This window comes from Rana temporaria, chromosome 3 (assembly GCF_905171775.1).
Source record: "Rana temporaria chromosome 3, aRanTem1.1, whole genome shotgun sequence".
NCBI classification, from domain to species: domain Eukaryota; kingdom Metazoa; phylum Chordata; class Amphibia; order Anura; family Ranidae; genus Rana; species Rana temporaria.
This window is the reverse complement of record NC_053491.1, coordinates 78,104,130-78,126,885: the sequence shown is the minus strand read 5'-3', so window position 1 is coordinate 78,126,885 and position 22,756 is coordinate 78,104,130. Positions and strand designations below refer to the sequence as shown.

The window sequence follows — 22,756 nt, the reverse complement described above, 5'->3', positions numbered from 1 at the left end:
ATGGAATAATTTGTTTGAGGCGGGCATAGTGAGGCAGTAGTGAAGTGATGGCCGAAAGTTCATTGGACGCGGGGAATTAATAGATTCCTTGTGGAGATTATCTGGTGACTTACAGAGCTGAACTCCAACGAGAGGGATGGTAGAGGTACGAGGAAGCAGGAAAAATGGTGAGAGTATCTTTACTTATATTATGCAGAGCTTATTGATCAGCTGTAGACTGACCGTCTCAATTCTCTCCCTCTGCTCTAATCCTCCCTCCCCATCTTCCACCACATGGACTCATGAACTTTTTAAGTTTATATCATTCAGGAAGGTGACACCCACAGTCTTTTCCTCTGGACATCATAGCCTGTGTCTAAATAGCCACTTATGCCTTCTGTAGGTAAATGAGAGCCGAGCCCTTAAAGTGGATGTAAACCCACTCTTATGCCGCGTACACACGATGATTTTTCGTTATGAAAAAACGACGTTTTTAAAAACGTCATTTAAAATTATCGTGTGCGTGCTTCACATCGTTTTTTGGCTTCTGAAAAACGCCCAAAAAAAAAATTCGAACATGCTGCATTTTTTAACGTTGTTTTAAAAAATTTTGTTTTTCGGGTAGTAAAAAATGATCGTATGTGGGCTAAAACGACGTTTTAAACCCGCGCATGCTCAGAAGCAAGTTATGAGATGGGAGCGCTCGTTCAGGTAAAACTATCGTTCATAATGGAGTAAGCACATTCATCACTCTGTAACAGACAAAAAAGAGCGAATCGTCTTTTACTAACACGGAATCAGCTAAAGCAGCCCAAAGGCGAATAGAAGTTTTTTGGCTGCCTCTTCTGGGACACCTGAAAGACACTTATATTTTGCTGGAATAGATTCACCTATTGATCACAGCTTTATTTTTATACTGTGATTACCACGAGTTTATATATTTGGGTCAGTGTACCATAGTCACTTATTTCACTTTTTATGGTAGTTTATAACCACAGAAATTGTGAGGAAATAATTTTTCCTACTCAGTTTTCTTCTCCCACTATACAGGGGCCACCTCAGTGGGGTTGACCTGTCCATTTGTGCACAGTGTCTCAGGGTTTTCCCTGTCTCAAGTAGATTCGCTTTATCACATTTACTTTTGCAATTTTCCTTGTTGTGTTGGCTGCCTTTATGCCCATTCATACACCTTTTTGAGTTTTGCGCAATATTTTTACACAAATACACTTTTGGAATAGAACTTCCCCTTTAGAGTGCCGTCGTACGTGTTGTACGTCACCGCGCTTTTTTCATCATTTTTTAAAAACGATGGTGTGTGGGCAACGTTGTTTTTAATGATGAAGTTGGAAAAACTTTTGTTTTTTAGACATGCTGAAAAACAACGTTTTTTTTTCATGCCGAAAAATGATCGTGTGTACGCGGCATCAGACTAGAAGGGAATATTGGCATCGATGAACACTGAACAGAAATGGGAATTCTTCAAAAAGACTGTATGCAAACTCACTGCAAAGTATATTCCCATGGGCAATAAGTTTAACCACTTACAGACCGGAAGATTTTCTATGATAAGGCACTGCGTCACTTTAACTGACAATTGCGCTGTCGTGTGACACTGTACCCAAACAAATGTAACGTCCGTTTTTTCCCACAAATAGAGCTTTGTTTTGGTGGTATTTGGTCACCTCTGCGATTAATGTTATTTGTTGCACTATAAACAAAAAAAGAGCCACAATTAAAAAAAAAAAAAAAAACATTTTTTTTACCTTTTGCTATAATAAATATCCCCCCAAAAAATTAAAAAAATATTAATTTCTTTATCAACTTAGGCAAATATGTATTCTTCTACATATTTTTGGTAAAAAAATCCCAATAAGCATATATTGATTGGTTTGCGCAAAAGTTATAGCGTCTACAAGTCTACAAAATAGGGGATATATTTATGGCATTTTTATTATTTATTTAATTTTTACTAGTACTGGCGATGATCTGTGATTTTTTTGCAGGACTGTGACTTTGCGGCAGACAGATTGAACACTTTTGAAACTTTTTTTGGACCATTGACATTTATACAGCGATCATAGCTAAAAATAGCCACTGATCACTGTATAAATGTCACTGGCAGGAAAGGGGTTAACACTAGGGGCCACCAGCCACCATTTACAACGCTGGGTGGTGCGGGTATAGCGGGAATACACCATGGTACTTGGAAGTTTATGACAAGTGTTTTAATCTCTTGCAAGTTCAGAATTACCAAACAGTATGTGAACAACACACAATTTTACCTACTATTGTAAAGCTGGGTCGATATACATTACACAGATCAACCTAAACTTCTCTGTTGATGAGACATCTTTGCATTTTTCACTTTGTACCGGACACCTGCCCCTCTTTTTTTTTTTTGTACATCAAATTGATTTTAAATAATGGGCCAGATTCAGAAAGACTTACGCTGACGTATCTACTGATACACCGTCGTAAGTCCAAATGTGCGCCGTCGTATCTATGCGCTGATTCTCTAAATCGGATACGCCTGAATTGTGGCAAGATACGACCGACGTAAGTCTCCTATGCCGTCGTATCTTGTGTGCATATTTACGCTGGCCGCAAGGGGCGCTTCCGTTGATTTACGCCTTGAATATGTAAATGACCTAGATACGCCGATTCACAAACGTACTTGCGCCTGTCGCAGTAAGCTACGCCGTTTACGTAAGGCATATGTCCGGCGTAAAGATAAACCACCAAATAGCTGGTCTAAGTCGTGTAGGGTATGGACATCGGAACTGCCGTCGGATTTTACGTTGTTTGCGTAAGTCGTACGTGAATGGGGCTGGGCGTAGGTTACGTTCACGTCGTACGCATTGAGCCGTCGTTTCTTAGGGAGTATATGCGACATGATTCTGAGCATGCGCCGTTCGTACGGCCATGCATTTACATGGGGTCACGACTTATTTTACTACAAAACGCCCTCCACCTGTCTACTTTGAATTAGGCGAGCTTACGCCGGCCTATTTACGTTACGCTGGCGTAAATATGGGATTAAGTGCTTTGTGAATACTCGGCTTGCCTCTCAATGTTACGTCGGCGTAGCGCATATGAGATGCGCTACGCCGGCTAAAAGATGCGCCGATGTACCTGAATCTGGCCCAATATGCCTAAGCTTCTGAAGAAGCGTTGAGTATGTGTAACATATAGAGCTGAGCTAAAATACAGAACACCTTTTTATTACACTCTGTTACATTTGATGCAACAATACCAAGGAAATTGATTCCTGGTCTCTCTGTAACTAAGTAGCATAACAGACAACATTGTTTTAATAGGTGGTGTGATATATATTCCTAGGCAACATTGTTGCATTATGAATAGATAATGTTTTTACTATTGGTAAATTGTATATATTATGTTGTAATAAAACGTTATTGAATTTTAATACGTTGTCATTGTTGTGTCTATAAAGTTCATCATTCATTCAACAATTTTCTTTAACTCTCAAGTTTATCGGGACGTGGCACTTTTGTTTATTGGTCTGATTGGGTACAGGCCCAAGGAAAAATATTCATCTTCTGTGTGGATAACACTATGCAAAATAAAATTTAATCTTTGCCTTCAGTTTCTGCTGACTTTTATATTGTACTTTATCTTTGCAGAATCAGTGACATCTTGTGCCTTGCTGACTCCACATCGCTTTCAGAAGTCACACTTGATGGAAACCCTATAGCTCAAGAGTCATGGTACAGACAAACCATTCTTGGGCACATGCTGCAGCTGAGACAGCTGGACATGAAGAAAATCACGGTAAAGGGCGAGCCTTAAAGTGATAGTGTTGCTAATAAGAGTAGCATGAAAAAAACGGTAATAATAGTTACCTGTTCCACAGGCTAAATCTCTGACCTTGTAGAGCTGGACCTTTAGCACTTAACTTTAATAATAAAAATAATTGCATATCCATGTTGTGTGTACTGTGGGAGTCCAGATATAGTGAATGCAGGGTCCTAGGTTTAGTAACACTTTAAGGGCGATCTGGTCTGGTCAAGTGATCTTCCTAACAGTCTGCTTCAGGGGAGAGGAGCGAGCACCGACAATGACTGCAGGGCCTGGGCAATGACATCACCCATAGACTTACTAGGGGGCATCCGATGTCCTTCCTCTGCTTTAACGCAGGTGCCGGGAGTCGATCTGATGACTGAATGGGAGCGCCCTGAGAATAGGTGAGTATATTATTATTATACAGGATTTATATAGTGCCAACAGTTTGCACAGCACTTTACAACTTTGGGGCAGACAGTACAATCACAATACAATTCAATGCAGGAGGAATCAGACGGCCCTGCACATTAGAGCTTACAATCTAGGAGGGAGGGTCAAGAGATTAAAAAGGGTAATAATTGTGGGGATGAGCTGATAAAGAAAATGAAAGTACAGTTGTTAGGTGGAGGCAGGATAGGCTTCTCTAAATAGAACAGTTTTCAGGGATCACCTAAAAGTAGATATATTTGGTCTGACAGATTGGGGTAGAGGATTCCATAGGATGGGAGAGGCTCAGGAGAAGTTCTGGAGGTGAGTATGGGAGGAGGTGATAAGGGAGCTAGAGAGCAGGAGGTCTTGGGAGGAATGAAGGGGGCGATTAGTTGTGGATGGCTTTGTAAGTTATTGTTAGCGTTTTGAGTTTAATTTGTTGGATGAGTGGTAGCCAATGGAGGGATTGGCAGAGAGCGGTAACGCTGAGCAGCATTCATGATGGACTGAAGGGGGTATAGCATAAGGTAAGCCAATGAGGAGGGAGTTGCAGAAATTCAAGTGAGAGATAACCAGGAGCTTTAGTTGGTTAGGAAGGGACATAGTTTGGAGATGTTGCAGAGGTTGAGACGGCAAGCTTTGGAAAGTAATTGGATGTGGGGCCAAAAGGAAAGTCTCAAGTCCATAACAACACCTAGCACCCTGGCATGAGGGGATAGGTGGATGCTTGTGCCATTGCTCTTGACAGAGAAGTCAGGGGAAGAGGCACGTGGGGGGGGGGGGGGATATTATGAGCATCTCAGCTTTATATGTTAGTTAGTAGGGCTTAAAATAGGATGAAAGCAGACTAAAGGTAGATAACAACCAGCGCTAACATACCAAGGGCTCTATCAGTCCCATAACAAGAATGACATTAACCCAGGAGATTTCATCTTTTAACATCCCAGGAGCAATTCCTCCTATAATTCCACAGGTAATGAATGGACCTCGCTGCCCTCTTCAGATAGAGGAAATCCTTGGCAATGTCTATAACAAGAGAAAATAGAAAGTGCACCAGTCACATGTATTACCACCGATGACTCTGATGAAGAGGGCTCTGTCCTTGAAATGCGTAAGCCTCACTCCCAGATTATGGGCGTTCTGTTTATATTGCCATTGGATCAGACACTGAATAGTGTTGATGTGCAGGATTATACTTACCTCTGTGAGTATATTGGAATTCTTTGTATACAATGAATAGTTTTTATGGTAATGCACACGCCTGGTGAGCCTTTCTCTCTTCTTGTGTTATAACTATTACTGGGGGTGAAAGCAGGTTTAAAGTGGTTGTATATCTGTTTTTGTAACTTTTACCTACAGTTAAGCCTATAATAAGGCTTACCTATAGGTATAAAGAATATCTCCTAAACCTGTACAGTTTAGGAGATATTCCCCCCGCAATGGCGCTTGCGCAGCGGGGATCCTCGGCCCTTGTTTGAAGTCTCCCGCGCGCATGCACGGGAGTGACGACATCGCCGCTCCAGCCAATCACAGTGCTGGAGCGGCGATACCCGGAAGACACGCCAGGCAAGATGATATCTCGCTCGGCGTGGACCAGGTAAGTTCCCTACACCTCGTTTAAGGTAAGTATTTCATAATGAGCTAGTATGCGGTGCATACTAGCTCATTATGGCTTTTGCCTTTCAGGTGAACAAAAAAAAAATATATATATTTTCGGGTATACAACCGCTTTAAGCTTAGTTAGGTTTTGACTAGACTTCCACAGTAAGCTTTCAGTGATCACCAGCAGTCTAGAGTTATCGCTTGGCAGGGAGGTGGAAGTGTTCAACCCCGGCCCCTTCACTGTGATCATGGTTGATTGTAACAGATCACAACAATTGTACAATGCACATGAAGGTACACACTTGTATGCACAGTCATATGTAAATTCCCATATGTGCCCTTGTGATCATGTGTCCACCTTCTGGTATCTGTAAATAATTTCCCCTACTGTTTCATTGGAGATTGATATGCATTCTGTGTAAGAATTTCTGGTATGAATTAAACAGGAAACATACGGTAATCTGTTCAAAAGCCAGAATTTGATGGCAAGTCTGTAGAATGTTGAACGTTTACTATATTTACATCCTTTATGCAGTTGAAATAACAGTGCTTCCAGAATGTATACTTGTTTTGATTTTGTATGTTCTGATATAATACGTTACCCCGACATTCTTGGCATGCCATGCCTTTTGTAATTGGGCTATTAAAGTGTTTTTCTGCTTTTTTTTTTTTACTAGTCTAGTTTTCTTTCTAGCATGTACGACTGAAAGATGAGCACTAGATGGCAGAAGAGTGCTAAAGTAAAACTGTGAAAATGCTGAGTTGTACAAAAAAATAGAACTGATTCTGATAGATCCAGATTAAAAATAAGATATTGGGCAAAAAGTGAAAGAGTATTGCATTCTAATTCATAAGAAATTGTGCCTAGCTATAAAATATGGACTTTTGGTGTACTATGCTGTAGGATCACTACGACACATTGCATGAAATTAGAGATTTATTAGTTGTACAGTACGTGTATGTACAGTATCTCACAAAAGTGAGTACACCCCTCACATTTCTGTAAATATTGGCCCAGATTCAAGAAGCAATTGCGCCTGTGTAACCATAGGTTACACAGCGCAATTGCTTACTTGCTCCGGCGTTACGAATGCTCCTGATTCAGGAACATCGTAACGCCGACTGCATCCTAAAATCTGCGTGGCATAAGGCCACGCATATTTTAGGCTGCATTCTTGCGATGATCGCTAGGGGGCGCTCCCATTGTGCTCAGTGTATAGTATGCAAATTGCATACTAACACCGATTCACAATGTTGCGCGAGCCCTGCGTACGCAAGTTACGTCGTTTCCGTACGGCGTGTTTGGCGTGTTTAGCGTAAGGCTGCCCCTTCTAATAGTAGGGGCAGCCAATGCTAAAGTATACCCGTCGTTCCCGCGTCGCGAAATTTGAATTTCACGTCGTTTGCGTAAGTAATTCGTGAATGGCGCTGGACGCCATTCACGTTCACTTGGAAGCAAATGACGTCCTTGCGACGTCATTTGCCGCAATGCACGTCGGGAAAGTTTCCCGAAGGAGCATGCGCTCTACGCTCGGCGCGGGAGCGCGCCTAATTTAAATGATTCCCGCCCCCTACGGGATCATTTAAATTGCGTGCTCTAGCGCCGGGCAATTTTGCCGGCGTGTCCACGCAATTCACGGAGCTTCTGCTCCGTGAATCAAGGGCAGCAGAGCAAATTTGCGGGGGCGCAGGGCAAAATCGTTGCCCTGCGCCTCCGTAAATAATGCACAGATCTCTTTGAATCCAGGCCCTTGTATTTATATCTTTTCATGTAACTATATTGTAGCAAAGTGTCATTTCTTCACTGTTAAGTATACTCAATACAGCTTGTACAGTATAAGGGCTCTTTCACACGTCCGTTCAGTTTTTCAGATCAGGTTTTTTTTTCATCAGTTGATCCGTTTTTCCATCAGTTTTTCGTCAGTTTTTCATCAGTTTTTCATCAGTTTTTGCATCAGTTTTTTCATCCGTTTTTTTTTTTTTTTTTTGGGGCTTTTTACATAGAAAAACGGATGTTAGCGGAACGGATGATAAACGGATCATCCATTAACGTCCGTTTTTCGTCCGTTCCGTTTTTTAGACGGAAGAAAAATAGGGTTTTCTTCCGTCCAAAAAAACGGAACTGAAGGCAGACGGATGTTAACGGACGTTAGCGGATGCTTATCCGCTAACGGACGCTAGCCCATAGGGAAGCATTGCGGTCCGTTAACGGACGTCCAAAAAACGGACGAACGGAACGGACGTGTGAAAGAGCCCTAACAGTGTACAAGCTGTCCCCTCAAAATAACTCAACTTACAGCCAGTGATGTCTAAACTGCTGGCAACAAAAATGAGTACATCCCTAAGTGAAAATGTCCAAATTGGGCCCAAAGTGTCAATATTTTGTGTGGTCACCATTATTTTCCAGCACTGCCTTAACCCTCTTGGGCATGGAGTTCACCAGAGCTTCACAGGTTGCCACTGGAGTCCTCTTCCACTCCTCCATGACGACATCACAGAGCTTGTGGATGTTAGAGACCTTGTGCTCCTCCACCTTCTGTTTGAGGATGCCAAACAGATGTTTAATAGGGTTTAGGTCTGGATACATGCTTGGCCAGTCCATCACCTTTACCCTCAGCTTCTTTAGCAAGGTAGTGGTCATTTTGGAGGTATATTTGGGGTCGTTATGTTGGAATACTGCCCTGCGGCCCAGTCTCTGTAGGGAGGGGATCATGTTCTGCTTCAGTATGTCACAGTACATGTTGGCATTCATAGTTCTCTCAATGAACTGTAGCTCCCCAGTGTTGGCAGCACTCATGCAGCCCCAGACCATGACACTCCCACCACCATGCTTGCCTGTAGGGAAGACACACTTGTCTTTGTACTCCTCACCTGGTTTCCACCGCACACGATTGGCAACATCTGAACCAAATACGTTTATCTCGGTCTCCTCAGACCACAGGATATGGTTCAAGTAATTCATGTCCTTAGTCTGCTTGTCTTAAGCAAACTGTTTGCGGGCTTTCTTGTGCATCATCTTTAGGCTTCTTTCTGGGACAACAGCCATGCAGACCAATTTGATGCAGTGTGCTGCGTATGGTTTGAGCACTGACAGGCTGACCCCCACCCAGGGCCGTTTGAAGGAATTTGGGGGCCCCAAGCAAAATGGACATGGAGGCCCCCAAGCCCCCCCCCCCCCCGCACAGCCTACAGGAACCACAGCATAGTCAGGAACCACAGCATAGCGATACAGTTTACGTTCACCCACACGTTAAATAAATAAAAAATGTTTACAGTGCAAATACTGCTGTTACATATAATGTGCCGCAGCAACGCGTGTAGCTGAATTGCGAGTATTCTGCATGGAATGCAGGGGTTATATATGTCCTGGGGAGAGGGCTAATACTAGAGAGGGGAGAGATAGATATGTGCTGGGGGCAGAGGCGGTCGGTGCTCAAATTTGTTTGGGGGGGCGCAAACTGATTCTAAAAAAAAGAAACATCAAATGCAGCCACTGTGCCCCGTCAAATGCAGCCACCGTGCCCCGTCAAATGCAGCCACCGTGCCCCGTCAAATGCAGCCACCGTGCCCCGTCAAATGCAGCCACCGTGCCCCGTCAAATGCAGCCACCGTGCCCCATCATATGCAGCCACCGTGCCCCATCATATGCAGCCACCGTGCCCCATCATATGCAGCCACCGTGCCCCATCAATTGCAGCCACCGTGCCCCATCATATGCAGCCACCGTGCCACATCATATGCAGCCACCGTGCCCCATCATATGCAGCCACCGTGCCCCATCATATGCAGCCACCGTGCCCCATCATATGCAGCCACCGTGCCCCATCATATGCAGCCACCGTGCCCCATCATATACAACCTCTGTGCCCACATGTGCTTGGGGGGTCAGATATGTGCTGGGGGGGCTTTGTGAGAGAAAGGAACCAGTGCAAGAGGGATAGGTAGGGGGTAGGATATGTGCTGGAGGGGTGTTTTTGGAAGGAAGAGAGGGGTTGCCAAATTTCAAATCTAATCCACACTGAAGTTCTAGCATTGGCTTTGCCCTGCCAGCACATATCCTCCTAACCCCTCGATCACTCACATGAGATCTAACTTGTCCTCCTTTCCAGACAGACACTCTCCCCCTCCCTCCTCCATCTACAGAACATAATACAAACTTTAGTGCAGACCTGATCAGAACGTCCCTTCTCCCCCTCCTCCTCTTCCTCCTTGTGTGTGTGTTTACAGATGGACTGAGGAGGGGAGGAGCTTTGAGACACTGATCTGCTCAACCAACCAGAGGGGAAGAATTGGTCACTGCTGAAAAAAAAAAAAAGAAGTTAAAGCAACAGACATCGCTGCGGCTGTAAATCGCTGGGATTAAATATCCGGCAGCCACACAGCCCAGTTCGCCCCTGCTTCTCTCCCCTCAGCAAACGAAAGCCCCCATCCCTGCAGTGGAACGAACGGGCTCCTGCTTGGGGGCCCCTGGCCAGCTCGGGGCCCCCAGCAGTTGCTTGCATTGCCTGTCTAGTTCCAACGGGCCTGCCCCCACCCCATCAATCTCTGCAGCAATGCATGCAGCACTCATATGTCTATTTCCCAAAGACAACCTCTGGATATGACTTTTTTTCAGATCCTCAGAGAGTTCTTTGCCATGAGGTGCCGTGCTGAACTTCCAGTGACCAGTATGAGAGAGTGAGAGTGATAACACCAAATTTAACACGACTGCTCCCCATTCACACCTGAAACCTTGTAACACTAACGAGTCACAGGACACCGGAGAGGGAAAATGACTAATTGGGCCCAATTTGGACATTTTCACTTGGGGTGTACTCACTTTTGTTTCCAGTGGTTTAGACATTAATGTCTGTGTGTTGAGTTATTTTGAGGGGACAGCAAATTTACACTGTTATACAAGTTGTACACTCACTACTTTAAATGGCAATGTGTAATTTCTTCAGTGTTGTCACATGAAAAGTTATAATAAAATATTTACAAAAATGTGAGGTATGCATGGATGTGTGTGTATCTATCTATCTATCTATCTATCTATCTATCTATCTATCTATCTATCTATCTATCTATCTATAGCCAAGGCTATAAGGCTTTGATCGTTAAATTATCTTAGGATTATTGCAGGACATGAGGTAAATACCACAACTTCTGACATCCCTATTAGGACCAAGACCCCATTCTCCACTGTTCCTTGTTTAAGTGTCATGTATAGACGTGTCTAAATAAATGTACTATTTAATTATTAAAACTGAACTCCAGGAATGATCTTTATTACATAATTACATTGGTCCAGCTTAGCACTATGTAAGTATGTATATCTCATTCCTAATTGACTGCTAGGGAATCTGACAATCATAGTAGTGGTTGGTTCTAATACAGTGATAGCTGCAATCTTCCAGGTCCTGTGTGAGATGCTTTTCCTCTGCACACTGACAACAGGGGGTCACTCGCTCAACAATATGGCCTTTTATGGGACGCTTTTTTTCCCAAGGAATACAAGGTGTTCTCTGATTGGACACAGTGGATCATCCAATTAGAGTACGCTGAAACAGTGTGGCTAGGTGTCACTTGCCAGTAGGGATGAGCTTAAGGTTTGGTCCAAACATAAATTCAGACAGAACCTTAGCTGTTTGGACATTTTGTCTGAATGCCTGAACAGCTATGGTTGGATCTGAAGGTTTACCCATTTTGCCAAACATTGTGTATAATAGTGATATTACTTATGACCGCTGCCTGTGGTGGTTAAGGATGTCGGTGGGTGGAGGCTCTGCAGAGTCCTTAACTAGTGATGTCACCTGGCCCCTATCACTTATATGACTGAGAATCCCAGGCATAGCCAGGTACTATTTACTCCTTACTCATTCACATGGGGCTTTCTATATTCCAATAAGGGGATTTCCAGATTCTAATAAGCCCCCCACCCGCAGTCCTTAACAACCACCAAGACAGGGTAGTGAAGAAAAGGTCCTTATCAATATGAAGGCAAGGTGCAGTGCAAGGGGGTTCCTCCCCATGCTGAGGGGATATTGCCTATTTTGCTTTGGGAGGGGCATATGGTTGCCCTCCCTATTTCCTGGCCTATCAGGGTGCATGGTCGGAAGTGGGGACCCCACACTTTTTTTATTTCTTGATTTGTGCATTGGGGTTTCCCCTTAAATCCAGACTAAACCCCTTTGGGTCTAGTATGGAATTTGGCAGGGACCCTATGTCTTTTACTTTTGCGTAAGGTCCCTCATAAAATTCATACCAGACTATGCCTATGGGAGTCCCCCATTACTGTCTATCACAGAGGCTAGTCTAGTATAGATGAATGGAACCCCTGGTTGGATTGTTTACAATGATGCAGCTGGGAGCTGTCATTTTGGTGGCAATTTAAAGGGGAGTTCCAGCCTTTTTTGATGTTTATTAAAAGTCAGCAGCTACAAAAAGCATATCTGCTGTCTTTTAATAAACATACACTTTCCTGCTCCACTGTCCAGCAACGTGCAGCACGGAGCTCCGCTCCTCTCCCTCCCTCTCCGCTGGCGCCTCCATCCTAAGGCTGCATTCACACCTGAGCGTCGGTCGTTCGGTCGTTTTTTCAGGAGTTTTTTCCGGCGTTTTGTCACGCGTATTCATGCTTATTTGCGCGTTTGCATACAGCGGCTTCCGACGTTTTTGTACTTCGACATTTTTTATTTTATCCAATAGGAAAAATTATCATCTTTTCATCACTTGTTGCTATGTTGGTAGATTTTTTTAATCTTCTGCCTGGGTGAAAAGTTCTATTGATTAAAGCGACAAAACGCCCGTAGCAAACGCTCGTTGTCGCGCAAGTCGATTGAATCGAGCGTTTCCATTACTTTCTATGGGAAATGGAAATGCTCAAATACGCCCAAACCGCCCGATACAAGGTCCGGAACTTGTTTGAGCTTCAGTCGTTCGGCATCAGGCGTATCAGCGTGCAGATGTGAACCATCTCCATAGGGTATAATGTTTTTTTTCCCCTCTAGCGTATTTGAGAGTCGCGCTTCAGGCGACAAAACGCTCAGGTGTGAATGCAGCCTAACTGTGGGCACCTGGCCGTGACAGCTTTCGGCTTCACGGCCGGGCACTCACTGCGCATGTGCGAGCTGCGCTATATGATTGGACAGGCGATTGCCTGGGACCTGTCACGTGTCCCAGGCGATCGCCTACAGGGAGGGGCCGCCAAAAGGCGATATGACGTATCACCTTAGCGGTCCCTGGGCGTAAGGAAGAAGTGGGACAGGAAGTCCCACTTCCTCCTGAAGCCTCCACTCCCCCCCAAAATAATTACCGTATTTATGGGCGTATAACACGCATAGGCGTAAAACATGCACCTTAACTTTAAGAGGAAAGTTTCAGGAAAAAAACTTTCCACAGCCCCCTGCGTATAACGCAGGCACAGTTTACTCTCTATTTTCAGGGTAAAAAAAGTGAGGGCCAGATCCACAGCCAGCGGGCTTAACTTAAATCTTCCTATTTAAGTTACACCGCCGCAAAATTTCTACCTAAGTGCCCGATCCACAAAGCAGTTACCTAGAAATTTTCGGCTGTGTAACTTAAATCTGTCCGGCGCAAGGCGTGCCCAATCTAATGGGGCGAGTCCCATTTAAATTAGGCGCGCTCCCGCACCGGACGTACTGCGCATGCTTCCAACGCGATTTTCCCGACGTGCTTTGCGTGAAGTTGCGTTACGCAGAGTTTTGTGAATCGCGCCGGGTAAAAAAAGTTGCGTCGGGAAAAAAAAGTGATGCGGCGGGAAAAAAAAAAATTAAGAAAAAAAATTAACAGCGTCGCGGGAAAGAAGGGTATACTTTTACATGGTGTACTAACTTTACACTTTGTAAAAGTAGCCCTAATTTTGCGTTTGCAAACTAACAACTTACGGAGACTTCACGAAGGGAAACCGCTTCGTGGATCTCCGTAAGTGCTAATTTGCATACCCGACGCGGAATTTCGACGAGAAATGCCCCCAGCGGCGGCCGAGGTACTGCATCCTAAGATCCGACAGTGTAAAACTATTACACCTGCCGGATCTTAGGAATATCTATGCGTAACTGATTCTGTGAATCAGTCGCATAGATAGAAACAGGGATACGACGGCGTATCAGCAGATACGCCAGCGTATCCCTTTTGTGGATCTGGCCCTGAGTGTTATATGCCAATAAATACAGTACATGCCAAATGTGGCATGTAAGGGGGTGAGGAGTGGATTAAGCGGAAGTTCCACTTTTGGGTGGAACTCCGCTTTAAACTACCGGTAATCATTTTTAATAATAATAATTTCTAAATATCAGTGTTGCTGTAGTAGGTTTTTGCATCACGGGCCAGGGCATTCCCCAAGCATGCTGTTTAAAGGAATTTTGCACTGTTTCACTTTAAGCGTTACTAAAATCTCTCCTCTCTTTCAAACAGAATTACCGGTATTTATACATTTGGCTTCAATGGGATACAGGTTTAGCACCTGAACTTGATTTGTGTTACTCAAATCTTGCTCAATCTGAACTTAAAGCGTTTTTTTTACCCCAAAACTTCATATTCCAGATATGTGGCTGCTGTACCATGTACTTGTACGAGAAAGTATCCTGTTCTCTTTGTATTGCTTCGTTTATGCAAATTCCCTGGTGTTCCTGCCAGTCCCTCTGCCTTCCTAATAAAAACTGACCACAAAAGAAGGAGAACACACCATGGTCAGTTCTCTAGCTATGCTGATGCTGAGTGTGCTCTCCCCCAAATATCAAACTTGTCCTGACAGGCCCCCACTGCGGAGCTATTCACTGGGAAGTTCAGTGTGATGCTGTTTCCCCCCAGCTCTTATGCAGCTGAGAACAAAGGGAATGTGATCACTTATAAAAAAAAAAGGGAATTTTTTTATTTATAATGTATCTTTATATCTATATATCTATACAAAAATGTTTTGCCTTTTATTTCTATTTTAAACTGAATGAGTTGTTTTACAAGGTGATCTTTACAATCACTTTATTTGGCTCATCGCTACTTGCTAAGGCAGCATTCACACCTCCGCGACAAGATACGCCGCGTACGCGGCGTATTTTGCCGCGAGTGTGTAACTTTTTAATTTTTTTTCACAAAGCCTTCCCATTGCTTTGTATGGCCGAACGCCAATGCCGCCTGAAAAAAAGGGTCCGGGAATTTTTTTCAGGCGACAGGCGTACGGCGTCTATGAGATGTGAACCATCTCCATAGACAGCAATGGAAATTCTCCCCTCTAGCGGCACAAGCATCCGGCGTCGGGCGTTTTTTTGCCTAGATGTGAATGGGCTCTAACATAGAGCCCTGCCTCCTCCATTTTAAACTGAACAGGATCAAAAAAACAGTTTGCATGCATGTCTGTGTCTGTGTTTCATTGCTGATTGATATAAAACAAATGATATTGCAATATGTACAAGGAACAGTATTGTACGCTTTCAATCAAAACCACAGTCTCCTATATTAAGAAAATCAGTTCAATAAACATCTACATTTCTTTTGTAAGACGTTCGTTATGCAGATATCTGACTTTTGTATGATCTATTAAGTTTTACATTCTAAAAAATGAAAAGCATATTTTTGTTTTAGGAAGAAGAAAGACGTACTGCATCTGTTCTGGCAAGAAAAGAGGAAGAGCGGAAGCGTGAAAGCCACAAGCAAGCCTTACTAAAGGTAAACTCTGTCATGTAAGAATTTCAGGGCAAATTGAAAATTTCACTCATCAGGTGTCGACATTTCAGCCCACCCGTAAATGATTGTGATGAAAACATGAACATCTACAAATGCTGTACCCTTCCGTATTTTCCCGGGACAAATATGACGTATTTTCTCAGTATTTTAAAGCCTGAGACAGTGCAAACACTGAATGCTGATATTGTTTGTTTTAAGACTTTAGCTAACCACGGCAATGTCCTTGCTTGTGCCTGAAAGTAGTAGAACAACAAGGTTAATTATGCATTGCTCTGTTTCACTGTACATACTGGGGAGAATTCAATACAACATTTGCTACATATTTCAGGTGGTATGGTCTCCTTAAAATATCCTGCGCCAAATTCGTGAAACCTTTGAGATGTTTGATGGTTCTTATTTGTATTCCTTGAAAGCGGAGTTCCAGCCACATTATTATTATTTTTTTTTAATTGTTCCGAGCACAATATATTCTTAAATAAAAAAAAATATATAACATTTTAAATATGGATGTTGTTAAAATATAAATTTACTAGTTTGTCCCTCCTGTTGTGGCCGTTGCCATCCTGATTGTGAGCATGTTAAGCCCAATCAATAACTCTTCCTGGATAACCGTAGGAGAGGTGCAGGCTGGGTAACCAATCAATTTGGACTGAATAGCTGCTATGGATTCTGCCCACTGTTTTGTTCAGTCAATCATGAGGGAATTGGAACCAATAGGTGTAGGTGCTAAAGTTAGGATTTTTGTGAGAGCAGGTAAATTTAGGCAGGCCTAGCTGGAGGCTTTTTTTTTTATCTGCCTGGGCTGGGAGTGGCTCAGAGTAGGCTGGTGACTCAGATAGCACCACTTCTTGGTTACCTCCCTTTGGCTTCTAGAGGATTCTAGAAGAGAGGAGAGGAGAGGTGGAGCTGTCTGGGGTGTTCTAAGGGGCCCTGACCAATCCCCAACCTCGATTGGCAGGGGGCAGGACTCCTTAAATACCTAGGGTCAGCCCAGCTGTGGAGGAGTTGTCGGGGTGAAGGAACTGAGCGTGTAGTACTAGGTCGTCTGGGCTTTTTAGGGTGCTCCCCATTCTGCGGGGGGGGGGGGGGGTGATCTTTGGCCTAGGGCATGTGGGCTTGGGCATGTGGAGCTGCAAACGCGCCTGAGCCCATCCTTATGCACCATAGGACAGATAGCACTAAATACTTTCTATTCTATTTTTGCTACACTAAAAGGGACCCATGGTCCCTGCCTACAAATGGCTATTCCAAAGGCCTGACTGAGTTTGTGTTAGGCCTAACCATGTGCTAGCTGTGCAGCAGGATTTTGAGTGTACATAGTTCTGTCCCAAATTGACTGTTCTAAAATTCTACTGGGCATCCCATAATATCCAAGTTCAAATCCCTCAATAAAAATAACAAAACAAACATATGGACTGTTCCTTGACTCAAGGGGATTGGGTAGTGAATGCCAGGCTGGGCAGGATGACAGGCGGATCACAACTTTCAGCAGCACTTACGGTGGTACAGCTACATAGGTAACTAGTCTCAGAGTTCCCTATCTTTCTCTGCCCACCCAACAGCAAATCTCCTTAGCCATAAGGCTGTCTGTGTGATAAGTGCAGTGGCCAGGCAGGGGGCTCAGTGTTACTGAGCTGCACTATATGGACCTTCCAACTCCTGATCAGACAGGTACACAAATTTGTTGCAAATAAACAATTTACCAGCCCACTTACCTGGCCTTGCATAACAGCCAAATTGGCCCTGTCTAAAAAAAAAATGATTGTTTTGTTTGCACACATTAGCAAATATATGCGTTAGCCCTAGTGCCCATGCCAATGGACCGCTGTATAAACTGTGGTCCTAACTCTAAATTTCCAGAGCCTCTATAGTAGGAACACATATAAGAATAGATAAATTAAGGGCAGGTATGCCTGGAGGAAGTCCATCCCTCCTTAAAGGGCACACGGATGCATCTGATGCCTACCAAGGGCCCAGTGACCATGAAGGCAGCCAGTGTATCCCTGAATCTAATTTGTCTAACTGTACAAAAAAAGTGGCAACCACCCCAACCTATAACTGGCCTTTGCAGCAAGGTGCACATGAAAGGGCATTCCACATAACAAACAAATGATTTGCCAGCCTACATAACAAACAAATGTTCAACAGTTTACATTGAAAACAGAGGGTTTTGTTTTCATACATGAATATGTAGCAAGCACCAACATTTCTGATGTGGAAGTGCACCAAAATTCTAATGGGACACTCTATGAATTCCAGGATCTATAGCCTTGTGTTTATCCATCACTAATTTACATGTAGCTTCCTTCAACTGTCATTTTGCTGCAGCTGGAAGAAACCAGAGATACATTGTGTGACTCAACAAGTTGACTCGTCCATCTTGTTTGTTTTCTAGTCAAATATTTTGTTTATCTATGTTTATAAAGCAGAAAATGATGGAAATGACTTTGTATTTCTTTGTAGAAAAGCACATATGGCACTAATTCCGGCAAGTTTGTCTTCATTTACTAAACTGCGTGTTTGTCTTAAGAAATCAATTAAGTCCGTTAAATACTTCCTGAGGTTTTCCGTATCTAACATGGAAAACTGTGCATAGCTTTATATAAAGAAAGTAGAACTTTTCTTTTAATGTAGGTTTCCTACTACGAGCTCCTGCATTGTACTCATACGTCTCTGATTAATTGAAGTCAGAGAAAAGAAAGAGGGACTGCATGCGTTACCCAAAATAGACACCAATTTTCATAATCAATGTTTAAACTGTACTGGGAAAATAAAAGGCCAAACAGTCTGGCTGCTATAGGCAGCAGCTAGTTTTTTTTTTTTCCAGATGCTGTTCATAATCGGGTATACAGTATGTAAACTTAAAGCGTATCTAAACTCAAAAACAAAAATGGAATGCACTGCAGCTTACAACCCTCTAACTGTTTTTTCCCCCAGACAGCTTGGCCTTTTAAAGAGGAAGTAAAGTGCTTACATTTTTCAATTAGCATACTAGCACATTATGTGAAACTTACCTGCAAATGAAGCCCTCGTTGTCACCACTGGAGGCCGCATCCATCTTCGCTCATCTTTCGGGTGGCTGCTCGTTCAGAGAGTATGCACCGATGACGTCATCGGCTGCATATGCAGTAAATATCTCCTAAATGGTACACGTTTAGGAGATTTTTAAAGTGCCCATAGGTAAGCTCCTTATAGGCTTACCTATGGGTACAAACAATCAATAGAAGTTTACTTCCACTTTAAAGAAAGTTGTATTGGGAAATTTGACAATTATCAAAAATATTAAGGCCTAGTACACACGATAGGATTTATCCGCGGATACGGTCCTCCGGACCGTTTCCGCGGATAAATCCTCTGAGGATTTTGATCCGATGGAGTGTACACACCATCGGATCGAAATCCGCGTCAAATTCCCATCGCAATGACGTGTCGCGCCGTCGCCGCAATGATGACGCGGCGACGTGCGTGACGCTGTCATATAAGGAATTCCACGCATGCGTCGAATCATTACGACGCATGCGAGGGATGGGTTCGGACGGATCGATCCGGTGAGTCTGTACAGACCACCGGATCGATCCGCTGGAGCCGATTGCAGCGGATAGATTTCTTAGCATGCTAAGAAATTTTTATCCGGTGGAAATCGGTCGGCACGAAATATATCCGCGGATTAATATCCGCTGGATCGTACACACCAGCGGATCTATCCGCTGAAACCGATCCGCGGATCAATTTCAGCGGATCGATCCTCTCGTGTGTACGGGGCCTTAAGTAGTCAGCAGAGGTGACCCAAACGGAAAAGATTCCAGATTTTCGAGTTGAAGATCAAAATATTAAACCCATTGAACTGCTATTGCATGACTTGAAGCAGGCAGTTTAAGTATGATGTATACAGTTGTGCTCATAAGTTTACATACCCTGGCAGAATTTGATTTCTTGCCCATTTTTCAGAGAATATGAATGATAACACAAAAACTTTTCTTCCACTCATGGTTGGTGTTTGTCTGAAGCCATGTATTATCAATCAACTGTGTTTACTCTTTTTAAATCATAATGACAACAGAATCTACCCAAATGACCCTGTTTAAAAGTTTACACACCCTGGTGATTTTGGTCTGATAACAGGCACACAGGTTGAGACAATGGGGTTTGAATGTCTATTAAAGGTAACCATCCTGACCTGTGCACTGTTTGCTTGTAATTAGTGTGTGTGTGTGTGTATAAAAGGTCAATGAGTTTCTGGACTCTTGACAGACCCTTGCATCTTTCATCCAGTGCTGCACTGACGTTTCTGGATTCTGAGTCTTGGGGAAAGCAAAATAATTGTCAAAGGATCTGCAGGAAAAGGTAGTTGAACTTTATAAAACAGGAAAGAGATATAAAAAGATATCCAAGGAATTTAGAATGCCAATCAGCAGTGTTCAAACTATAATCAAGAAGTGGAAAATGAGGGGTTCTGTTGAAACCAAACCACGGTTGGGTAGACCAACTAAAATTTCAGCCATAACTGCCAGGAAAATAGTCTGAGATGCAAAGAAAACCCTGCAAATAACTTCAGGTGAAATACAGGGCTCTCTGAAAACATTTGTGGCTGTTTCAAGATGCACAATAAGGAGGCACTTGAAGAAAGATGGGCTGCATGGTCGAGTCGCCAGAAGAAAGCCTTTACTACGCAAATGTCACAAAGTATCCCGCTTACAATACGCCAAACAACACAGAAACAAACCTCTTGCACAAAGTCATTTGGAGTGATAAGACCAAAGTTTAGCTTTTTGGCCACAACCATAAACACTACATTTGGAAAGGAGTCAACAAGGCCTATGACGAAAGGTACGCCATTCCGACTGTGATTCACAAAGGTGGATCACTGATGTTTTGGCGATAAGTGAGCTACAATGGGACAGGAAATTTGGTCAAAATTTATGTCAAGACGAATGCAGTCATTTTAAAAAAAATACTGAAGGAACATTTGCATTCATCAACCAGGAAGCTGCGCATGGGACGTACTTGGACATTCCAACATGACAATGATCCAAAACACAATGCCAAGTCGACCTGTCATTGGTTACAGCAGTAAACTTTTGATCAGGGTCATTTGGGTAATTTCTGTTGTGATTATGATTTAAAAAGAGTAAGCGGAGTTGATTGATAATAAATGGCTTTAGCCAAACACTAATCATGAGTGAAAGAAAAGTTTTTGTGTTATCATTCATATTCTCTGAAAAATTCTGCCTGGGTATGTAAACTTATGAGCACAACTGTACATATATTTAGCAGAAATTATCCAAATGCCTTCTAACTGAGCCTTATCAACAGTTTGCCTAAACTTATTGCTTATACTGTATAGGGGTGTCCCACTAGTTATTGCGTGTGAGCCGCAAGCTTTTGTTCATCAGTGACCTTAGGTCCAAAAGTAATTGCAATAGAAACACTTTTATAAGTAACACAGGGAAGGGTTTTAATATGTGTCAAATTTAATTGCTCTCTGTGTTGGGAAGATTTCCTGTCCCAGTGACCACAAGGCAATGATGGGAATTCATCCTGATAGGAATGGACATCAGTAAATCTCTTATGCCGCGTACACACGATAATTTTTCAGCATGAAAAAACAACGTTTTTCGGCATGTAGAAAAAACAAAGTTTTTCCAACTTCATCATTGGAACGACGTTGCCCACACACCATCGTTTTTAAAAATGCTCTAGCAAAGCGCGGTGACGTACAACACGTATGACAGCACTATAAAGGGGAAGTTCCATGCGGATGACGCCACCCATGGGGCTGCTTTAGCTGATTCCGTGTTAGTAAAAGACGATTCACGCTTTTCTGTCTGTTACAGCGTGATGAATGTGCTTACTCCATTATGAACGGTAGTTTTATCAGAACAAGCGCTCCCATCTCATAACTTGCTTCTGAGCATGTGCAGGTTTTTAACGTCGTTTTAGCCCACACACGATCATTTTTTACAACCCGAAAAACGTCATAAAAAAATGCAGCATTTTCGATTTATTTATTTTTGTCGTTTTTCAGAACCCAAAAAATGATGTGAAGCCCACACACGATCATTTTAAATTACATTTTTTTAAAACAACGTTTTTTTCATGCCGGAAAATTATCATGTGTACGCGGCATTAGAGAGACCCTCACTTCTGGTTCCGGAGACAACCCAAAATTTTGACTTGTAAACTTGAAGCAGTAAGAAGCTTGTAGAAATCTGTCTTCAAGTTGGTTATAAAAAAATTGCCCATACAACTATAGGCAAAATCCCATTCTTTCTTTATACTAGCTATGTCTTTCTTTATACCTACAATATATATATATATATATATACGATGAAAGCAGACAGAATGAAGTCTAATCTGCATGCAGAGAGTATCGAGTTACTATATGTTCTCTAACTGCTGCTGAGTGAACTTCCTGAGCGGTGGCAGTCTATAATGGAAAACTACTTTCTCCGTCTTACTTGTTAATACTCATTAAAGGTATCTTATAAAGGTGTACTTGTTAAAAGTCTATGTAGCCTCAGAGAACATCATTCACTTCCTTTTGAGATAAAGCCTTTCAGGTGAAGCCCACATTCAAATGGAATTCCTGACTTGCTTGAAAGCATTTGAAATGTATGCAGGAAACTTCAGTGCTTGGAATAAGGGCATGTTTTGTTGGAAAATAACTGTCTTTTATTGAATGTTAATGTACCTTGAATATAAAAGATGTAAATAATACTAAAAAATATTTTAGTGTTTGTCACCCTTATGGCAATACAATCCATTCTTTCTTTCTTTTTTTGCCTAATATTCTTCTAATGACTCAAGTATAGGTCCACTCAAGTACAAGTCAAGATTTTGTGGTTATGTGGTTTCAGGATAGTTTATTGTGCATGCATTTTACACCTTTCATTCTCTTGTAAAAATGTCCTCTCTGAATTCCATTATGTAAGAGAGAAAGTCATGAGAGAGTGTTTTCTATATACTTAGGAGAAAGCTAAATTGAGGTTTTGGCTTCAGCAACCAGTCAGGGGGCAAAACTACATTTTCTTAGTGAAGTATTGAAAAAAAAAGAAACATTATAGTTGCCATAGCTCAATATATCATTTATCAATGTTTTTTTTTTTTTACAATACAAGAGACTGGTGTCTGATATCCTCTTTAAAGGGGTTGTAAAGGTTTAATTTTTTTTAAATAACAAACCTGTCATACTTACCTCCACTGTGCAGCTCGTTTTGCACAGAGTGGCCCCGATACTGCAGTTCTGGGGTCCCTTGATGGC

General features: G+C 42.7%; 1 protein-coding gene across 1 annotated transcript in view; it reads left to right on the top strand.

Annotated features, from left to right (window-relative positions):
- Positions 1–22,756, top strand: part of LRRC49 (leucine rich repeat containing 49) — a 155,026-nt gene that overhangs the window by 71,774 nt on the left and 60,496 nt on the right. Inside the window, exons 10-11 of the mRNA XM_040342789.1 lie at positions 3,624–3,771; positions 15,394–15,477. Of these exons, the coding sequence (XP_040198723.1) occupies positions 3,624–3,771; positions 15,394–15,477 (232 nt within the window). The remainder of the gene's footprint in view (positions 1–3,623; positions 3,772–15,393; positions 15,478–22,756) is intronic.